Source organism: Daktulosphaira vitifoliae, unplaced genomic scaffold (genome assembly GCF_025091365.1).
Source record: "Daktulosphaira vitifoliae isolate Bord-2020 unplaced genomic scaffold, ASM2509136v1 Scaffold_5, whole genome shotgun sequence".
In the NCBI taxonomy this organism is placed as follows: domain Eukaryota; kingdom Metazoa; phylum Arthropoda; class Insecta; order Hemiptera; family Phylloxeridae; genus Daktulosphaira; species Daktulosphaira vitifoliae.
The window spans coordinates 26097253-26119724 of record NW_026099576.1 but is presented as its reverse complement, the minus strand read 5'-3'; the positions used below and the strand labels follow the sequence as shown (position 1 = coordinate 26119724).

Below are 22472 nucleotides of genomic sequence, written 5' to 3'. Positions count from 1 at the left end.
TTAGGGTTATAAGAATCAGTCTGTATATCTTTATTAAAAAGCGTTTTAAAATAAAGATTTAATATTATAGAAAATCAAAACTAAACTACATCATGCAAAACACAATATCATGCATAAAAGATAAAATCTTACCTGGAACAGGTTGACATAATGAAAATGGATCTCCTGAGTATCCATTATTACAAGAACATACAGGAGTATGGTTAATAACAGAACATACGGCATTTACGCCACATGATCCAGGACAAGGATCGGTACATTTTTGATTTATACAAGCATGGTGACTAGGACACTCTGGATTAATGGTACATTCTGGTCTACATGTAGGAGGTGTACCAATGTAATTTGCTAAACAAGAGCATGATGGGAGTCCGCCTCGATTCTTACAATCTGAATTTGGCCCACAAGGTGAGGGTGCACAAACATTAACTGGACGAATTGGGAATATTTCTTCTATTTCTATATTAGATTTAATTTAAAATATTTAATAGTATTTTTAAAAAAAATACTTACTAAATAATTGATATATTGTTTATTTTTACCTTGTATTGGATAACAACCCCTAAATGGATCTCCATTATGTTTTGGTGGACACGTACAAATTGGACTATGGTTCACCACTCTGCAATTAGCTAGGTGCCCACAAGTTCCAGGACAAGGATCTCGACATTTATTCATTAAACACGCTTGTGTCAAAGGGCATTCAGCACTATTTACACATTCAGGTCTGCACAAAGGTGGACTTCCTATCATTGAAGTTTGGCATGAACATACAGCGTGATCTTGAACAACATGACATACGCTATTAGGCCCACAAGGTGATGGATTACAAGGATCTCTTAAAGGTATATCTGCTTTGAAAAAATTAAAAATGAGTAAAATTTTGTTAAATAGCTATGAATTTTAATATAATTTAAATAAGTTAATAACTCTAACCATCTTCTTTAATAGGTCTACAGATAGTAAATGCATCTCCCATTGTTCCAGGTGGACAACTACATGTAGGTATGTGATTTATTACATCACATTGTGCATTTTGACCACATGTTCCTGGACATGGATCTTGACATCTCTGATTCAAACATGCATTATTTCTAGGACAATCTGAATTCATTGTACATTCTGGCCGACAGCCAATATATGGACTACCAAAGTAATTAGGTAAACATGTACAAACTCCATTATTACATAAGGCGTTAGATCCACAAGGTGATGGATTACATGGATCTACAGCTGCAGTTGGATATGGTTTTTCTATAAATTAAAATCAATATATTAAATTATGATATTATTTTTAACTGCATACATATAAGAATATATATATGCAGTATCCTTTTAATATCCATATAAATATTCTTTCAAATCGTTGAAAAAATTTAAACCGAATTTAATAAACTTACCAACTATTAATATACATTGACTGAATGGATCACCAGTATATCCTGATTTACATGTACAAGTTGGGATGTGATTCTGTACTCTACAATCTGTATTCAAACCACAAGATCCAATACATGGATCTCTACATTTATCAGATATACAAGATAAAGTGGAAGGACAATCGGTATTAACGGCGCATTCCGGACGACAATTAGGTGGAGTTCCAATGAAATTCACTCGACATGAACAAGATGGTTGTTCTCCAACTGGTCTACATTCAGAATTGGGTCCACAAGGAGATGGCACACAAGGGTTTATTGGTTTTGGTGCATCTAGTGGTTTTACTGCAAATAAAATATTTTTTTGTTTTTAACACGTGTTTTATTGATGATTTTAGTTTAAAAAATAATCTAACCAGATTGTATATAACATCTTGTAAATGGATCACCAATGAATCCAGAGGCACAAGTACAAATAGGATTATGATTTATTACTTCACAACGTGAATTTATTCCACAAGTACCCGGACATGGATCAGTGCATTTGTACTTGTAGCAAGCTCTATTTGATGGACATTCATTGTTAACAACACACTCAGGCCTACAATTAGGTGGCGTTCCTTGGTACTCTTTTTGACAAGAACAAACAGCTTGTTGATTTATTGCTTTACACTGACTATTAGGACCACAAGGACTGGGATTGCATGGATCATACACAGTTGCTTGTGTTGCTAAATTTTATATTAAATTAATTGTATTATTATCGAAAATAATAATATTTTAGGTCAATTACTTGGTGGCTGTGGTTGACAATAAGTAAATGGATCTCCAACATATCCAGAAATACAGTTGCAAGTTGGTATGTGACTGATTACTGTGCAAACCGCATCTATTCCACAAATTCCAGGACATGGATCAATACATTTATTTCTAATACATGCTTTATCTGTGGGACAATCTGAACTATGAACACACTCAGGGCGACAGCCTTCATATGGATTTCCAAAATAATCTTTTATACAAGAACATGAACCAGCTCCATTTTGTTCCTTGCATTCAGCATTTGGACCACAAGGTGATGGTTGACAAGGATTTAAGTCTTCTATAATAACATTTATTTTTTAATATTAAATTTCTTTAATTAATTTATTAATACTGTAATATTTTTTTTATACCTTGTTGTATAATACATTGTGTAAATGGATTTCCAGTATATCCAGGTGGACACAAACACGAAACTGCATGATTGACAACTTGACAAATGGCATCACTTCCACAAGATCCTGGACAAGGGTCTCTACATTTATTATTAATGCAGGCGAGATTTGACGTGCAATCTGGGTTTATTACACATTCTGGTCGACAGTTAGGTGGAGATCCTACATAATTTGGCAAACACGAACAAGATGGATTATTACCAGATTTTATACACTTTGAATTTGGACCACATGGTGTTGGTACACATGGATCTCTCGGAGGATCAAAAACTGGTTGAATTGGTGGTTCTATATTTATAAGAATTTGTATATAAGTTAATATTTTAAATAAACTGCAGTAATAAAAAGAAATTACTTGGTATAGCATAGCAACTTCGGAAAGGATCACCTGTTTGTCCTTCTCTGCAACTACAAATAGGACTATGATTTATTACTTCACATCTAGCACCGTTTCCACAAGCACCAATACATGGATTAATACACTTGGTATTAACACAGGATTTCCCTGTTGGACATTCAGAGTTAACTACACATTCTGGGCGGCATGAAGGAGGTGCACCCATGTAATTTGGAAGGCATGAACAAACTGCGTGATTATTTGTATTTCGGCAAATACTATTAGGTCCACAAGGTGAAGGATTGCATGGATCAGAAACTACTGGAGTATCTAAAAAAAAAAAATAAAAAATAAAAACAATTCAATCATAAACAAATAAATATAAATATATGTATATATATAATATATTTATTATATTGTATTTATATTTATACCTTCTATTATAGGTCTACAGATACTGAATGGATCTCCAGTATATTTTATAGGACATGAACACACTGGTATATGGTTAACTACATCACACGTTGCTCCTTGACCACATGTACCTATACACGGATCTCTACATTTGTTTCTAATACATGCTTTATCTCTTGTACACTCTGTATTAATTACACATTCTGGTCGACAGTTTTCATATGGATTGCCGTTGTATTCTGATAAACATTGGCATACACCATCTCTACAATTAGCATTTGGTCCGCATGGTGATGGATTACATGGATCTTCAGCTAATGGACGTATTGTAGCTAAAAATAGTTGTTAAAAATTTTAAAAATAACCAGCGCAGAGGAATTACTGCACAGATGAGACAATATAGATAATATCTGATAGAGATTCAAATAACTATTACAAAAGAGCTTAGACGACAATTTATTCCAAGAGTAACATTAACTTCTATTTCCTTAACTACATCCTGATTATAAGTTTTAATATAAAAATTTTAAATTATATTATAATATTTTAATAATAATAATATTTATATTATAATAGAAAAATAAATTATTTATTATAGTAATTAAATTTAATATGAAATTCATATTCAATAATTTGGTATTATGCTTTTTATGGAGAAATTATAAAAAGTTTCAAAATAGTTGAATATTTCATTATCTTTATTGTAAACGTGTATTAAAATTGTAATTATGAATTTATATATAAAAAAAAAAGGCAGTGTGGAGTTGCGGCTCAATATATATGTGGCATAGTTGGGACAAGTATATATGGTATATGAAAGTGATTAAAATCACTATCATAAAAAAGACTTTGATGCTAATCTGTATATAATGTTTAATTCTAAGCAATTGGTGGATTATACTAAAAGCAAAATTAATTCAAAATTCTTTTATTATTCCTGATTAGTAGCTCTTTGATTTATAAGTATAAAATATGAAAAAATATTTATTATAACAATTAAATATATCATGAAATTGATATTTAATAATTTAGTATTGTAATTTTTTCTGAAAAATTAAAAAAATTATAAAGTAGTAGTTATTACTTTTATGGCAAATGTGTATAAAAATTGAAGGGCTTGATATAAATTTTTTTAGAAAATAACTTGTTAATGGATTAAAGGTTTCACAAGGAATTTTCATCAGACTCAAAAATATACTTTTATTAATTAATTTTTCGTACTAATTTCAAATTTGTAAATACATTTTTTTTACCACCACTAACTTTTGATATTATTACTAATTAGTAGAAAAATATAGGTTATAACTATACGGAATATAGATCTGAATAAATCAATTATTATATAAATACTAAGAGATACACAGAAATGATTTATTACGATATAAATACAAAAAATATAATTAGTAATTATAAGGAAATTCTAGACTATTCTCATAATTTTACTGTTAATAATAATTCTATAAGTTCCTGATCATATATCAATCTTAACAAAATCATTTTTTAAATCTTTCCTAAAATTTTCTATTTAATAATATCAATTTCAAACTTGTAAGTTAAACTAATAAGAAGGTTAAAAGTTCAACATTTTTAAATTATAAAGTTTCATAAAAATCAATTTTAACGGACCAAAAAATAGGTTAAACATGACATTTTTAATTAAAATTTTGCACGCATTATTTTTAACATATTAAAAATCAATTTTTTAAATGTAAATAATCGTTTTATTCTTGGCTGACCCCAACTAGTTGGGATTAAGACGAGGAAGAAGAACAACAATCGTTTTTATAAATTAGTAATCTCAAAAAAAGTAGCGATAGAAATTAATCTAATTGCAGATTTGAAATCAGAGTAAAAACGTGGTTAAGCAAAGTATATTTTGGTTTAAGCTGTTTAAAAAATGTTTCATTTTAGTGATATAATTTTACTGTGTAATTTAGTATAAAAACAAATTTTATACTATCAAATTTTTTACAGTAGATATTTGTCTAAATTTCTATAATTAAGAGATTTTTCCAATATATTATGACTATTAGTTTAACTAGATTAAAATCGGTTCTTTTGACGTGTTATCATCAAAATTTGTCCAGTGAGAATTGAGAATTTTTATGGATAGACATAAAAACCCAGCATAGGTGGGTCGCGGCACAGTGGTGACGTGGCATAGTTAGATCAAGTATAATATCTGACAGTGATTAAAATCACTATAAAAAAAAAAACGCTTCGATGCAAATCTTTAGATAGTGTTTAATTTTAAAAAATTGGTGGATTATTCTAAAAGCTACATGATCTGCTAGTTCCTTATTAATATCCTGATTAAGATAAAGTATGTCGAATGAAAAAGGGATTATTAAAAAATATTATTTCTCATAAAAAAATTGTGTTGATCCATACACTTTTCAATAAGTTATAGCTATATAAAGTTAAAAATGTAAAAAATTAAATCGAGAATTTTCACACAAAAATAGCTTTTGGTAACTATTTTTATCGTGAAGACAAAATAAAGTCCGAAATTTTTTTTTTCATAATAAAGTACATTACATTAGCTTTAATTTAAGATATATATAAAAGTGTCAGACTTTCCGGAACACTTTCAAAAGTTAAGTTGAAAAAGTTAATTTTTTGTGAAAAAGGGATTTTAAATCCCTCCTGTGGGCAGGTAAAGGGTTAAATTTATAAAAAAAGACATCAAGCGTATATAAAAAAAAAATTATATTGATTTGTTTATTTTTGAAGAAGTAATGGCAGTTTAAAAAAAAAAAATTGAAAATTTTAATTAAACTTTTTAAATTTTAGTTAAACTTTTTAATTTAGTTCTGTGTAAAACGTTTCTTTAAAATAATGAACTTTAAACAGTAGACTCTAAACAAAATATCAACTTAAATAAATAATATGAATCTTCTTCTTATTTTTCCTCGCCTTAATCCCAACTACTTGGGGTCGCCCACCCTTATCCTAAACTTGACACGATTTAAATAAATAATATGAATAATAGAATGAATAAATTACTACCCAAAAAGTTAATAAATATTTTATTTAATTTCTTACTAATTGGAATTGACGAACAAAAACTGAAAGGATCGCCTGTGAACCCTTCGTTGCATGTACAAATAGGAATATGATTTAGTACATGGCAGTTTGAATTTATTCCACATGAATTTATACAAGGATCTCTGCATTTTTGATTAATACAACTTAATTGACTAGGACATTCTGAGGGTATAACGCATTCGGGATTGCAATGTGGTGGAGATCCAATAAAATCTGGTAAACATGAACAAACAGGAACTTCATTTTGTATTTGACATTGGGAATGAGGCCCACATGGTGAAGGGTAACATGAAGCTGGGCGTTCTGTGACCGGAGGTTCTGGTGTAGTAGCTAAAGTTAATAATTTAAATTTTATTAATAAAAAAATGAATAATTTAATTAATAAATTTTTTTCTTACGTATTAAGTAACATTGAGAAAATGGATCCCCGGAGTATCCAGCAGGACATGCACATATTGGATTATGATTCCTTACATTACACAATGCTTGAATTCCGCATGTATTAGGACATGGATCTAAACACTTTTGATTAATACACGCTTTATCCAATGGACATTCAGAGCTAACAACACATTCTGGTCGACAATTAGGTGGACTTTCCATATAATTTGGTAGGCATGAACATACAGCTTGTCCATTAATATTACGACATTGGCTGTTTGGTCCACAAGGTGTTGGATGACAAGGATCCATAGGTTCTCGTTGTGTAGCTACAATAATAATTATATATTTAATTTATATAATTATTAGATTATGAATGTTCAGACTACTCACGAACGATAGGTATTGGTCGGCATGAATAAAATGGATCGCCTGTATACGAAGGAGGACAAGAGCAAACAGGTATATGTTTAACTACTGTACATATAGCTTCTGAACCACATGTTCCAGGACAGGGATCTAAACACTTATAACCTATACAAGCTAAAGTCAAACTACAATCATCGTTATTTTCGCACTCTCTACGACATCCAGTATAAGGATCTCCTTGATAGCCATTAGAACATGAACACGCAGCAACTCTATTTCGATTAATACAGTCTGCGTTTACGCCACAAGGTGATGGATAACAAGGATCTGACTCCGGTGATCTTTCAGTTGCTAAATGAAGCAATAAAAAATAATGTATAATTTATAACAACACGATGAATGTATTATTTTTAGTAGTTTTGTTAAAATACAATTATTATACTTAAATATTATGACTCATTTCTCTAAAATCAATAAATTTGTAGGATTACATAAAACTAATTTTATTGATACATCATTTTGAGTGATTAGCTAAAATATTTCACTAGAGAAATCACTTATGCAAGTAATAACAAAAATATTATTGGTAACGATAAATTGAGTTTTAAACTTATATGATTTTAGGATTACTTTACATCCAGGATTTTAAAACTAAAAAAAAACCTATTAAACCTATATGTATGTCATTTATTACTTTATATATTTAATATGTTAGTTCGTATTATATATAAACTATGTTCTTACAGGTAGGTAAGAGATGACAATATGTAATGGCATCTCCAGTATAGCCTGGTAAGCATGTACAAACAGTATTGTGATTAACCACTCTACAATGAGCATATTGCCCACAAGATCCTGGACATGGATCTGAACACTTTTCATTGATACATGCCAAATTACTGGAGCATTCCGCGCTTATAACACACTCAGGTCTACAATTTGGCGGCCGACCAATATAGTTTTGCAAACAAGAACATGCAGCTGTATTGCTTACAACCCTGCATTGAGAGTGAGGTCCACAAGGTGATGGAGAGCAAGGGTCTCTAGGCGAAGGAGTAGTTGTGGCTAAAGTAAGAAAATAGAAATCCATGCAATAGATTTAAATGATTTTTGCGAAAATGCAAAACATATTTTGACATGCAATAGAATAAAGAAATGCAATAGTTATTCAAGTATAAGAACCAATAATGCACTATACAATTCTTACGTTGTATTTTATGACAAGAAGCGAAAGGATCGCCTGTAAATCCAGGCGAGCAGCTACAAATGGGGTTATGGTTTACAACATGACACCGTGTATTTAAACCACATGTACCAATACAGGGGTCAGCACATTTTTGATTAAAACATGCTTTGTTTTGGCTGCAATCAGAACTAACAATACATTCTGGACGACAAGATGGAGGAGTACCAATGTAACCGCTTTGACATGAACAAATAGCATTGTCATTTAATTCTTTACATACGCTGTAGGGGCCACATGGGGACGGGACACATGGATCTATCGGTGTTGCTTCAGCTAAATTTTTAAATAAAAATATTTGTTAATATAAATACTATTACATTTAAACTTAAATATAATAGTAATTAAAATTACTTATGGCTATAATTTGACATTCAGTTAATGGATTTCCAGTATATCCTATTAAACAAGTACAAGATGGTGCATGATTGAGAACTGTACATACAGCATTTAAACCACAAGATCCTGGACAAGGATCTTTGCACTTATTATTTGAGCAAGCTTTTGTGCGATCACAATCAGAATTCGTAACACATTCTGGCCTACAGCCTGTGTATGGATCACCAAAATATTCAGGCGCACAAACACAAGATCCTGCACCATTTTTAGTTTTGCAAATAGCATTTGCTCCACATGGAGATGGAACACATGGATCTTTTGGACCCTCCGTTGGGAAAACTAGGGAGAAAAATTATTTTAATTAGAATACCTCTCATATAACATTTTTTGAATTGTTACCTTGGGAAACAATTGAACATCCAGCAAATGGATCTCCACTATAACCAGTTTCACAAGTACATTGAGGTCTATGGTTGCGCGTTTCACAAATAGCATGTACGCCACATGATCCAGGACAAGGATCTTTACAACGTTCTTTTAAACAGGCAAGGTTTCCAGGACATTCTTCATTTATTGAACATTCGGGACGGCAATTGGGAGGTCGACCAATATAATTAGGTAGACAACTGCAAGCGGGAGTTGAACCAATTGCTCGACAAACTGAATTTGGTCCACACGGTGATGGAATACATGGGTCTTCATCATAAGCTGGAGGTAATGTGGGACGTGCTAAAATAAAAAAATGTTTTTTAATTATTGATGAGTGATAAACTATAAATTTAAAAACGTATAAAGTCTATAATTCAACATTAAATATTATAATTTTTGGGTAATTTTATTCAATTATATCAACATCCTTTAATTTTTATATTAGTAATTTAAAGAATAACATTTTAATGTTTATGTAAAACAATTTATTAAATTTTAAAATGAAAAGAAAGATATTAAAATCCTAAAATAATATATAAAAAAAAAAAAATTACGTTCATGTCTGCAATGACTAAACGGATCTCCAGTAAATCCACTTGGGCAACTGCATATTGGGTTATGATTTATGACTTGACACCTTGCTCCATTACCACATATACCAACACAAGGATCAGAACATTTTTGATTAATACAAGCTTTATTTTGAGGACATTCAGAACTAACTACGCATTCTGGACGACATCCTGGAGGTGTACCAATATAATTTGTTTGGCAAGAGCATACTGCATGATTATTAACGGTTCTACAAATACTGTAAGGTCCGCAAGGTGAGGGTTCACATGGATTTTGTGGTTCAAGTTCAACTAAAATTATTAATATAGACGTTTAATATTAAAGTTTAATTTGTATTTAATGTATATGGTTGTCTTACTAGCTGGAGGAATATGACACGCTGTAATAGGATTACCAGTATGACCAGGTAAACATATACATGATGGAGCATGATTGATTACGCTGCATTCTGCATTTATACCACATGTACCAGGACAAGGATCTTTACACTTGTTATTTACACAAGCTTTAGTTCTATCACAATCGGAATTAGTTACACATTCTGGTCTACAGCCAGTATAAGGATCACCAAAATATTCTGGTAAACATGAACATGATCCTGCTTCATTGCGTTCTTTACATATTGCATTAGCGCCACATGGTGATGGATTGCAAGGCATTTTTGGTCCTTCAGTAGGAACTAAAACACATAAAATTAATAAATTAGATATCCTGAAATAGACAGAATTTAAGTAATTACCTTGTTGTACTATAGTGCAACCAGCAAATGGATCTCCAGTATATCCAGGTTCACAACTACATTGTGGACTATGAAATAGCGTAACACAAGTCGTATAGATTCCACAAGACCCAGGGCAAGGATCCCGACAACGTTCATTCATGCAGGCAAGATTACCAGGACATTCTGAATTTATTGTACATTCAGGCCTACAATTCGGTGGTCTACCAATATAATTTTGTCGACAAGAACATATAGGTGTTTGACCATTTTCCCGACAAATAGAATTTGGACCACAAGGAGATGGTACACATGGATTTTTGGTTTCATCCAGAAGTGGTGATTCTAAAAATGAATTATATAAGAATTAATTTGTTTTAGGTCAAATTTCTAATTATTTATTTTTACCTTCTTTTTGACATCCAAAGAATGGATCGCCATTGAATCCTGGAGGACAACTGCATATCGGATTATGATTAACAACTTGACATCTAGCATTGTTACCACATGTACCAGGACACGGATTGACACACTTTTGTTTAACACAAGCTTTATCTTGTGAACATTCTGAACTGACCATACATTCGGGACGACATGAAGGAGGTGTTCCTATATAATTTGATTGACATGAACAAACAGCATGATTATTAATAGGTTTACATTGGCTATAAGGTCCACATGGTGACGGTATACATGGGTTTGATGGAGGTTCTGGGTCATCTGATTATAAATTTTTAATATAAATAAATAAATTAACAAATAATAATATATTTGTCTACATACATTCAGGTTGTATGTAACAAGATAAAGTTGGATCTCCTGTATAACCAACTAGACAAGAGCATGATGGTGAATGATTTATAACCCTACATTCAGCATTTAAACCACAAACACCTACACATGGGTCACGACATTTGTTATTGAAACACGCTTTATTTCTATCACAATCAGAATTTGTAACACATTCTGGCCTACAACCAGTATAAGGATCACCAAAATATTCTGGTATACAAGAACATGATCCTGCTCCATTCCGTTCTTTACAAATTGCATTAGGTCCACACGGTGATGGATTACATGGCATTTTTGGTTCTTCAGCCGGTAAAACTAAAAAAAGGTAAAAATAAAAAATTTTACTTTTAGATATAATTAAAAATGTTAAATAGAATATTCTTACGTTGAATAAGTAAAGAACATCCAGCAAAAGGATCACCAGTATATCCTGGCTGGCAATTACAATTAGGTACATGTTTTATAGTATTACATGTTGCATAAATTCCACAAGACCCAGGGCAAGGATCTCGACAACGCTCGTTTATGCACGCAAGATTACCAGGACATTCTGAATTTATTGTACATTCAGGCCTACAATTCGGTGGTCTACCAATGTAATTCTGGCGACAAGAGCATACTGGAGTTTGATCATTTTCCCGACAAATAGAATTTGGACCACAAGGAGATGGCACACATGGATTTATTTGAATTGGAGGTTCATATTGAACTTCTAAATTCAATAATAATATTCATTTTTGTGTTTTTAAAAACAAAAGGAATGAAAAAATGTATGTACTTACTTTCTTCTAAACATCTCACAAATGGGTCACCAGTAAATTTTGGAGGACAGCTACATATTGGGTTATGATTAACAACTTGACATCTAGCGTTATATCCACAAGTACCTGAACAAGGGTCAACACATTTTTGATTTACACATGCTTTGTCTTGAACACATTCAGAGCTGACCATACACTCAGGTCGACAAGCCGGAGGAGTACCAATATAATTATTTTGGCAAGAGCAAACGCCATTATTATTTATTACCCTGCATTGACTATATGGGCCACAGGGTGAAGGTATACAAGGGTTTTTAGGTGGTTCTGGTCCTAGAAGTAAGTGTAAAGAAAAGAAAAACATGCAACTTATAATAGAGACAGATAAGAATGAAGACATAGTATACAATGCCATGTCCAAAAGTTTTTAAGCATACACAAAATTAAATGTATGTATATATATATAGTTAAGGAAGAAACCTTACTAGCAACTGGAAGTTGACAAGCAGACAATGGGTTACCAGTATATGCTGGAAGACAAGAACAAGTAGGAGCATGATTGATTACTCTGCACTCTGCATTTAAGCCACACATTCCTGGGCATGGGTCACGACATTTATTGTTTACACAAGCTTTGTCTCTAGGACATTCACTATTAAGTACACATTCGGGTCGACAACCCGTGTAAGGATCACCCGTATATTCAGGAATACACGAGCAAGAACCGGCATTTTGCCTCACATTACATACAGCATTTGCCCCACAAGGTGATGGGTTACACGGATCTCGTTGCTCATCTTGCGGAGCTAAAACGAGAAAACTAAGTTTCAATCCGAATTTTTTTTAGTAAACACTGTGATAGTTATCAAACCTTTATTTACACATTTTTGTTTAAATATGAAAAAAATATCTTACGTGTAATTGGTTTAGGCGTGCATGAATTAAACGGATCACCGATATACCCATCAATACATTTACATACGGGTCTATGAGATATGACTTTACAATATGCGTTGATACCACAAGAACCAGGGCAAGGATCAATACAGCGTTCATTTACACAAGCTAAGTTACCGTAACATTCAGAATTTATTGTGCATTCTGGTCTACAGCAAGGAGGACGACCAATATAGTTTGGCAAACATGAACAAATAGGAGTTGAATCTTTAGGATGACATGCAGAATTTGGACCACATGGTGATGGGACACATGGATTTTGTGGATTTCTCTCTTGTTCGGAGCCTAAAACATATTCCCCGAGCATGAACAATATTTATACAACAGTCAAAGCGATACCAAGCAACTTGTGTATTCTTACTTTCAATTATAGCACAGCGTACGAATGGATCACCATGGTGACCGGGATAGCAACTACATATTGGGCTATGGTTAACAACTCGACATTGAGCATTATAACCACATGTACCAGGACATGGATCAGAACAAATTTGATTAATACATGACTTATCTTGTGGGCAATCAGAACTTGTTATACATTCTGGATGACAATTTGGAGGACTTCCAAAGTATCCAGATAAACAGGAGCATACAGCATGACCATTTATTGCTTTACATTGACTAAACTGGCCACAAGGTAATCTCATGCAAGGGTCCGTTGTAATAATCAAATCTACTTGGCATGCTAATAGTACAAAGATAATAAAAAAAAAAAGATTGAAGCACAATTTACTGAAAGCAAATGCATTTAATATATCTTACTTGGATCTAGCTTAATTTGATGACAAGAAAATAAAGCATTTCCAGTGTACCCAAGCAGACAATAGCATGTAGGTGCATGATTGCTAACTTTACACTCTGCATTTAGACCACAAGCACCAATACAAGGATCAACACATTTATTGTTGGTACATGCTTTATTCCATGCACAATCGAGGTTGTTTACACATTCTGGTCGACATCCTAAATAAGGATCGCCAAGGTACTCTGATATACAAGAACAAGAACCTGCACCGTTTGATTCTTTGCAAATTGCATTTGCTCCACACGGAGAAGGATAACAAGGATTTGTAGGTTTATATTCAATTGCTGAAATAATATGTATGAAAAAACTACAATTTTTTTTTTAAGCAGCTTACAAAGTAAAATATTTACAGTCTTTTTCCAATACATCAATAATTATTAGCTTAAGCTGTTTGTGATATTAAAACATCGTTAATCGCTAAAATAAGAACATATAATTTTTTCAATCATTTTCTTATTTAAATAATATTAGCACAAGCATATACAAAAAAAAAATGTTAACAAATTAAAAGATATATGATATATAAATTTACCCATAACATTTAAATTTCATTGCTTCGTAGTATGGTTAAATTATATCATTAATATTGTAATTATTAAATTATACTTTGTACACATGAAATTAAGCTTTAATTTTGCAATTAGCGATTATGCAATCATTTAAAATAATGAATTTTTTTAGTGTAAGAGGAAACATTGCATACGGTTTACAGTTAATTATATACTTAATCACATTTAAATATTTTATTTATTATTTTATTAGCTTATAGTACTCAAAGCACATCTTAAAAGAATTCCCAGTAAGTCCTGCTAGACATACACAAAATAGTGTATGATTAACTGTCACACAAACTGTTTTAGGTGCATAATTACCAGGATACAGATTAATACAGCGGTTATTAATACATGCTATTGAACCTCTACAATCAGCATTCAAAATCATTCTGGTTCATAATTAGGATATATTTTAGTAAAATCAACTCGGCATGACACATACTGGTTTTCGGTCATAATAACAACATATCGAGTACAGTCCGCATAAATTTGAATCATATAGGTGTTTAGGATCATCCAATACCTTGTTTTATTAGGGTTTAATAACGTTATTATTAATTAAAAACTCTCATATATCCTAGTTTACATTCACATATTGTCTTATAGTTAATTACCTTACAATTTGCATTAGGTACACAGATATTAAGGCAAGAATCTACGCATTTTTGATTAATGCAAATTTTACTGGGTATACTTATTATACAATGAAGCCTACAATTAGAAAGTTTTCGAAAAAAATCATTTTACACAAGCATACGAAACGATTTTCAAGAATTAAGCAATTACTGAATAAGCAACAAATATTTGATACACAAGTTTAGAAGTAGATTTAAAAACTATAATAATTAGTGTAATATTATTTGCATTAGTAATAATAAAAAAAGGACTTATGTATTTGTGTTTTTAATCAATAAAATAATTATTAATATAGTTTTATTATATTGTATGGTACTGTTTATTCATACTATGTAACAAATAATAACACTAATAAACTTCACAAGAACGCGCAAGTCTCATATATTAAAACAAAGATCAATATGTTCTGAGTTGAAACACGTTAATATTTTTAAAAAATTCATTGTAAGAGTCAAAACGATTAATGTTTGTTAACTTATGTTAATATTTCAGTCATGTAATCGTAATTATACAATTACCATAAAGCTTATACAATTTTTCAATTAGTTTCATGTATTCAGTATCTAACATCAACAAACTACCAAATTGAGTATATTAAAATTAATATTATACAAACCTGGCAATGCATTACATCCATTGAATGGGTCGCCTTGGTAACCGAATTCACAAGAACAAATTGGTTGATGATTTACAACAGTGCATTTTGCGTTAAAACCGCAAGATCCTGTACATGGATCTCGGCATTTATTTTGTAAGCATGCCAATCTAGTTGGACAATCTGCATGAATTAAACACTCAGGTCTACAATTTGGAGGAGCCCCAAACATCCCCGGCAAACAAAAGCAAACCGGTCTACTATCGTAAACTTTACAGTCAGCATTGGCTCCACATGGCGAAGGAAAACAGGGGTTATGATAATCATATGAAGGTGATTTTGGTTCTAAAATTAATTAAAATAAGGCGTTAACAGTGTAAATTTTTTTTAAAACTATTCATAAATATTATAATAATATTTACCTTCTTGAATACATCGTACAAAAGGATCACCAACATAATTTGGTGGACAAGTACAAATTGGATTATGATTAACAACATTGCATTGCGCATGGAGCCCGCACATTCCTGGACAAGGATCATCACATTTTTGAGAAATGCAAGCTTTATCGCGAGGACATTGAGCGCTACTAAGACATTCAGGACGACAGGAAGGAGGAGTTCCAGTATAACCTTGGAGACATGAACAAACAGGTGCATTATTATACCCTTGTATTTGACATTGACTATATGGTCCACATGGTGAAGGTTCACAAGGGTTCACTGGAGTTGGTGCTAGTACATAAAAACATATAAATAAACTTTTGGTTTTCAAATAACAAGCAGTCAAAAAATGATCGCTTTTTTATAAACTTACGTATGAGTGGTTCAATTCTACAAGAAATGAACGGATTACCAACGTATCCTGGAAGACACGAGCATGTAGGTACATGAGATACTACAGTACATTGAGCATTAAGTCCACAAACTCCAGGACATGGATCTCTACAATGACTAGCCATACATGCAAAGTTTGATAAACAATCACTGTTCATAACACATTCTGGTCTACAACCTCCAGAGTAGGGATTTCCAACATATGGTGGAATGCAAACACACTTAACTCCATTATTTCCTTCATTATAACATTGAGTATTTTCACCACAAGGAGAAGGATAACATGGATCTTTTGGAACTTCTGGTAATACAGCTAAAATATTAAAAAAAACAATGAAGTTTATAATTTAAACATTTTATATAAAAGAAAAAATTAATAAAGTTTAAGAATCTAAAATTGACTCACTAGGTGGTATTTTAGTACAACCAATAAATGCATCACCTATATAACCAGATTCACACGTACAAAATGGTGTATGATTTACAACATCACATTTAGCATTCGGGCCACATAATTTTGTACACGGATTTTGACACTTTTCTCGAATGCAGGCCTTGTTATACGGACATTCATGATGCATAATACATTCAGGACGACAATATGGAGGACTACTTATATAGTTTGGTGCGCATGAGCAAACAGGATGTCCTTTTTTAACTTCGCACAATGAATTTGGACCACATGGAGTTGGTTCACAAGGATTAATAGGATTTTTAGGTATTTCTTCTCCTATAAACATTTAATAACACATACGTATTAAAATATCGCATATATTATAAATTCAACCATTTTAATTCCCTTAGATGCATTTTGTGTATCTATCATATTTTATTTTTTATAATCATAATTTTCAAGTTAAAACAATGCATCTAACTCTAAAGGTTACTAATTGATATAAGCATCAAAACTAAAGTAAAATTTGTTTTCATAATTTATAAATAGATTTATCTAAAAACTTTTTTTAGCTTATCCTAAAGTCAATCCTAAAAAAAATTTATTTTGAGTAATTTTAACTAAAAATGAAATTCGGATATGAAAAGGATTAAGTAAAAATAATTTTTAATAATAATAATTTTATACCTAATGGCAAATAGCACCCTACAAACGGATCACCAACATGACCTGTTGGACAACTACATATTGGATTATGACACATAGTATAACAATTTGCTCCAACACCACATGTTCCTGGACATGGATCAACACATTTTTGATTTAAGCAAGCTTGAGTTTGTGGACATTCAGCACTGACAACACATTCAGGTTTACAAACAGGAGGTGTACCACGATAACCCGGTAAGCATGAGCAAGTAGCATATCCTTGCTTAGAAATATGACAACGGCTGTTTAGACCGCAAGGTGAAGGGTCACAAGGGTTATCAGTAGGACCCATTAATATTGGATAAACTAAAAAATACAATGTACATAAGTTTTTATATTTTTGGTTTGAATTAATTATTTATTTAAAAATATTTAATTTCACTAAAATGAAAGAATTGGAACTTTTATTTACTTGGTCTAGATTGATAGCAGCTGACAAATGGATCTCCAGAGTAATCTTGTTGGCAATAACATACTGGGAAATGGTTTACCACTTGACATAAAGCATTTACACCACAAACGCCAAGACAAGGATTTACACATTTGTTGTTCACACATGCAAGTGTTTGTGCACAATCTGTATTTAAAACACACTCTGGGTGGCAAGCTAAATATGGGTTTCCAAAATATTGTGGGCGGCAAACACAAACAGTAATTCCGTTTGATTTTTTACACATGGCATTTGCACCACATTGAACCCGATCACATGTTAGCGGTTTTGCTACTTCATCTAAAGAATTATATTAAATGGTTTATATAAATGATTTAAAATGTTTACATAATAGTTCAGAATAAAATTTAAGATTTAATTTACTTTGTTTTGGTCTAGTACAGTGTTCGTATGGATTTCCTACAAGATCAGATGAACAAGTACATATTGGTTGATGGTGTACAACAGTACATTCAGCTTGAATTCCACAAGAACCAGGGCAAGGATCAATACATTTTTGCCCAATACACGCCATATTAAATGGACAATCCGAGTTGTATAAACATTGTGGGTGACATTGTGGATTCCATTGGTGTTCAGGTGATGAGCATGGATCACACATCGCTACTTGACCTCCATAAACATTACATGAAGCATAGGGATCACATGGTGAAGGTGCGCACGGAAGTGTCATGTTTTTATAAGGTATATCTGCGGCTGAAATAATTGTATTTTTTATAGAATTTAAATGCAACAAATAAATAAACTGCGTTAGTCTTATAAATAAAAGATGTTATACTTACGTTTAGGAACACATTGCAAGAATGGGTCTCCAACAAAACCATCACGACACAAACATAATGGGGTATGGTCTTTACATTGGCATACAGCACCAACACCACATAAATTACCAAAAGCACAAGGATCTCGACATCGATAGTCAATACAAGCTTGATGACTTTTACAATCAGTGTTTAATATACACTCTGGTTTACAAGCAGTTTTGGGATCACCTATGTAATTCGATAAACATGAGCATACTGCTTTTCGATTTTGTATTTTACAATCAGTATTTAAACCGCATGGGTTTGGAAGACATGGGTTTCCTGATGGCATAGGATCATTACCTGAAAAAAAAATTAATTTAATATCAAATACAGAATTAAAACACATTTCAACATACTTATAGGGTAACATCTCATTAATGGATTTCCTGTTAAACCATGTTTACATGTACAAACAGGATGATGTTGTTCAACACGACAAGTTGCTCCAACTCCACAAGATCCTGGGCATGGATCATTACATTTATATCCCAAACAAGATTTGTCCAATGAACAATCTTTATCAGTTAAACATTCAGGTCCATTACAACCTGTTATTGGATCTCCACCCATTCCATCGGGACAATAGCATGTAGGTTGACCTACATAAAATATATAATCTATTAGGTTAATGATCCAATGAATTTATTTTATTAAATAAAAATACCTTCATTCGATACTAAACAATAAGCGTATTTTCCGCAAGGATTTGGTTCACATGGACTACTAGGAATTAGACTACATTTTTCATAAGGATTTCCAGAATATCCATTTTTGCAATAACATTGCTCATTGCTACCAGTTACGTAACAATCAGCGTTGATACCACATGGTCCCGGTTGACATAAAGTTTTTGCCGACTCTAAATTATTTAAAAAATTATTATTTTTTAATTATTTTCTTAAAGTAAAATTCACTGTTCACAACTATTTACACTTTACCTCCACAACTTTTGTATGGATTTCCTATAAGTGGTTCTGGGCAGAAGCATGATGGTTGTCTATTAGGATCGCAGATTGCACCTTGGCCACAAGGATTAGGTTCACATGTATTTTTCTTTTCAACACAACCTCTAATTGTATTAGGACTTTCAATGTACCCCGGTAGGCATGTACATTTTGCAAAGCCATTATTTAATAATGAACATTGTGTGTTTGGTCCACAAGGAGACGGTTTACATGGATTAGTAGGTAAATGACATGGAGTTAATGGTGGGTCTCCTTCGTACTCAGAAAGACAAAAACAGAAAGCAGAACCGTCAACTACTCTGCATCCAGAATAAGGACCACATGGGTTCGGTGAACATTCCTCGCCTTCAGGTACTGAAGTGATTTAAAAACACATTTTAATTACTCTAATAAGGTTCTATTATATACAATCATGTGTTACTATTTTAAGATTAACTTACAGCAACTTTTAAACGGATTACCCGTCATGCCCTTGGGACAATAACAAATTGGATTTCCATTATCATTTTCACAAAGAGCTTTTATTCCGCATGGATTTGGATTACATGGATTTTGAGGACCTAAATTAATCAGTCAAGCTCATATAATTTTTAGATTTGATAAATGATAAAATAAATTTCAATGATAAATTTTTATAAATATGCAATTAAAATATGATAATTTTATTTTATACCATATTGTTAATTACCTTCACATCCTGTTAAAGGATTTCCATCATAACCGGGTAGACATTTACATGTTGCTTTATGATTTAAAACATCACAGACAGCATTTGGACCACATCGGCATGGATTTGAACACTTTCCGTTAATACATACTTCATTTGTTGCGCATTCATTATCCGATCGACATCCAGTAACTAATTTAATTTAAAAAAAATTGCTCAATGAATATTTTTTTGAAAATAATATAATAAAAAACAGTGGAATTTAATATACCTGATGCACAACTAATATAAGGATTTCCTTGGTGACCAGGCAAACATCTGCACTCTGTTCCATGGTTTACTGGATAACATTCAGCATTTTCACCACACGCATCTTCGTCACACGGATTTATACATATTCTATTCAGTCTATCACATAATTTATCTGGCGGACAATCTTCATTATACTGGCACACTGGCTTTAAAACTGATCGTACTAACATACCAAAGACATTTTCATTATTGATTGATGATACCTTAATTATTGCAAATATTCTTTAATATTTAAATTGTTTGTTGTACTAACCTGGTAGGCAGCTTACAAAACCGTTTCCTTGAAAACCTTCAATGCAGCTACAATGTACTCCTTGAGCAGTATTAACGCATGCAGCATTTTGAGCACATGGATTATGAACAGAGCAATGATTTTGGCAAATTTGCTGGATGCAAACTTCACCATGCGTACAGTCGATATTTGAAGTACATGTAACTAGTTAGAAAAAAGATAAAAGAAGAATATTTAACCTTTGATTAAAAAGTAGATATAGTCCCAAAGATTCTAAAATCCAATAAATGGATTCTGCTTCAATTATATATACATTATTTACTGTACTAATTAATATTTTTTTTTATTTATATTTACATGTCAAATTAGAGTTATATACAAGAACGTAATAATTTAAAAAAAAATATAATTAAAAAATAGAAAAGTAATTTGTAAGATAATTATTTACGGATACAGTAGATTAATACGTATTAATTTTTTTATATATTATTGTATTAATATAATTAACTGTTATTGAGTTAATAGTTATGTTGATTAAATGTTAATAAAATTTTTAGTATGTTAAGGCTTACACAATTTTGGCTGATAACATTTAGTTGCTGGGTTTCCTTCATACCCAGGTGGACACAAGCAAACGGGTCTATGTTTTATTACATGGCATTTGGCATTTGACGCACATACCGTTGTAAAACTACACAAATCCTCACACTGACCCATATAACAAGCTTCCGAATCCAGACATTCCGTATCTGATTCGCATACTTGAGTTTTCTTTGAATTGACCGGTGCTGTATATTATTTTTGTATAGTTATTTACAATTAAATTGGCATTAATAAAAACAATAATTTGTTATTTACAAAAATATAAGTTAACTTTTTAAGCACATCACATTTTATAGCAAGACAACTGAAACAGAGGCGTATTTAGACTATAAATTGAAATCTAAAGCAGCTTCATTAAGGGGAATTTTTCTTTAAAAGGTGGCTTTTTTTGGAATACATTTTTAATGGATAAATTTATTTTGAGCGTTTATAATTAGTATAATTATTTTCTATATTTCACTGAATACCAAAAAAATATTTCATAAATTATAAAATTTTTTTTCGAAAACTAACGAGAGATATATAGTTAAACAATCATAAGGGCGGATAAGTACCAGAACAATTTAGCCCAAAGTCATAAAAAATTTAAATACGCCATTGAACCAGTCATTATTATTAGATGTTAAGTAGTTTATAATTAATTTCAATTTTAAATATGTTTGATGAGAGTTTTAAACTAATATATTAGTTAAAATTAGGAATTAACGTAATTTAGTTTGAGTTGTATTCAACTTATGGTAAATTGTACATCTTATTATTGTAAATAATTAGTCATGCTTCGATTAAAAATTACTTCTGTGAAAGTAAATTAAAACTAGAATTACATTATTTAAGAAATAAAAATCAGTTTCACTAACAGTGAATAATTAAATATTCTAACACATCAAACCTTATGTATACGCTAAAGCACCGACTGTTCTTTTCTTAAAAAACATATTATTTTTTCTTTTTAAT

The 22472-nt window shown here is 31.6% G+C and overlaps 1 protein-coding gene across 3 annotated transcripts in view; it reads right to left on the bottom strand.

Annotated features, from left to right (window-relative positions):
* Positions 1–22472, bottom strand: part of LOC126907302 (uncharacterized) — a 112422-nt gene that overhangs the window by 36982 nt on the left and 52968 nt on the right. For 2 of the 3 annotated variants that reach the window (XM_050688470.1, XM_050688472.1), the window contains exons 46-88: positions 21488–21703; positions 20937–21119; positions 20643–20846; positions 20393–20563; positions 20145–20264; positions 19678–20058; positions 19404–19598; positions 19096–19338; positions 18716–19039; positions 18297–18629; positions 17895–18212; positions 17462–17788; positions 16787–17110; positions 16361–16693; positions 15967–16278; positions 15566–15889; positions 13717–14043; positions 13316–13639; positions 12913–13239; positions 12483–12803; positions 12022–12330; positions 11625–11951; positions 11231–11554; positions 10856–11167; positions 10469–10792; positions 10088–10408; positions 9711–10019; positions 9127–9456; positions 8743–9066; positions 8353–8664; positions 7890–8210; positions 7170–7496; positions 6794–7105; positions 6393–6725; positions 3368–3679; positions 2952–3263; positions 2555–2884; positions 2173–2481; positions 1796–2110; positions 1401–1724; positions 937–1254; positions 543–854; positions 133–459 (exon numbers count right to left, since the gene is read on the bottom strand). In XM_050688470.1, coding sequence (XP_050544427.1) covers positions 133–459; positions 543–854; positions 937–1254; positions 1401–1724; positions 1796–2110; positions 2173–2481; positions 2555–2884; positions 2952–3263; positions 3368–3679; positions 6393–6725; positions 6794–7105; positions 7170–7496; positions 7890–8210; positions 8353–8664; positions 8743–9066; positions 9127–9456; positions 9711–10019; positions 10088–10408; positions 10469–10792; positions 10856–11167; positions 11231–11554; positions 11625–11951; positions 12022–12330; positions 12483–12803; positions 12913–13239; positions 13316–13639; positions 13717–14043; positions 15566–15889; positions 15967–16278; positions 16361–16693; positions 16787–17110; positions 17462–17788; positions 17895–18212; positions 18297–18629; positions 18716–19039; positions 19096–19338; positions 19404–19598; positions 19678–20058; positions 20145–20264; positions 20393–20563; positions 20643–20846; positions 20937–21119; positions 21488–21703 — 12951 coding nt within the window. The remainder of the gene's footprint in view (positions 1–132; positions 460–542; positions 855–936; positions 1255–1400; positions 1725–1795; positions 2111–2172; positions 2482–2554; positions 2885–2951; positions 3264–3367; positions 3680–6392; positions 6726–6793; positions 7106–7169; positions 7497–7889; positions 8211–8352; positions 8665–8742; positions 9067–9126; positions 9457–9710; positions 10020–10087; positions 10409–10468; positions 10793–10855; positions 11168–11230; positions 11555–11624; positions 11952–12021; positions 12331–12482; positions 12804–12912; positions 13240–13315; positions 13640–13716; positions 14044–15565; positions 15890–15966; positions 16279–16360; positions 16694–16786; positions 17111–17461; positions 17789–17894; positions 18213–18296; positions 18630–18715; positions 19040–19095; positions 19339–19403; positions 19599–19677; positions 20059–20144; positions 20265–20392; positions 20564–20642; positions 20847–20936; positions 21120–21487; positions 21704–22472) is intronic. The other variant, XM_050688473.1, reaches the window with a different exon arrangement.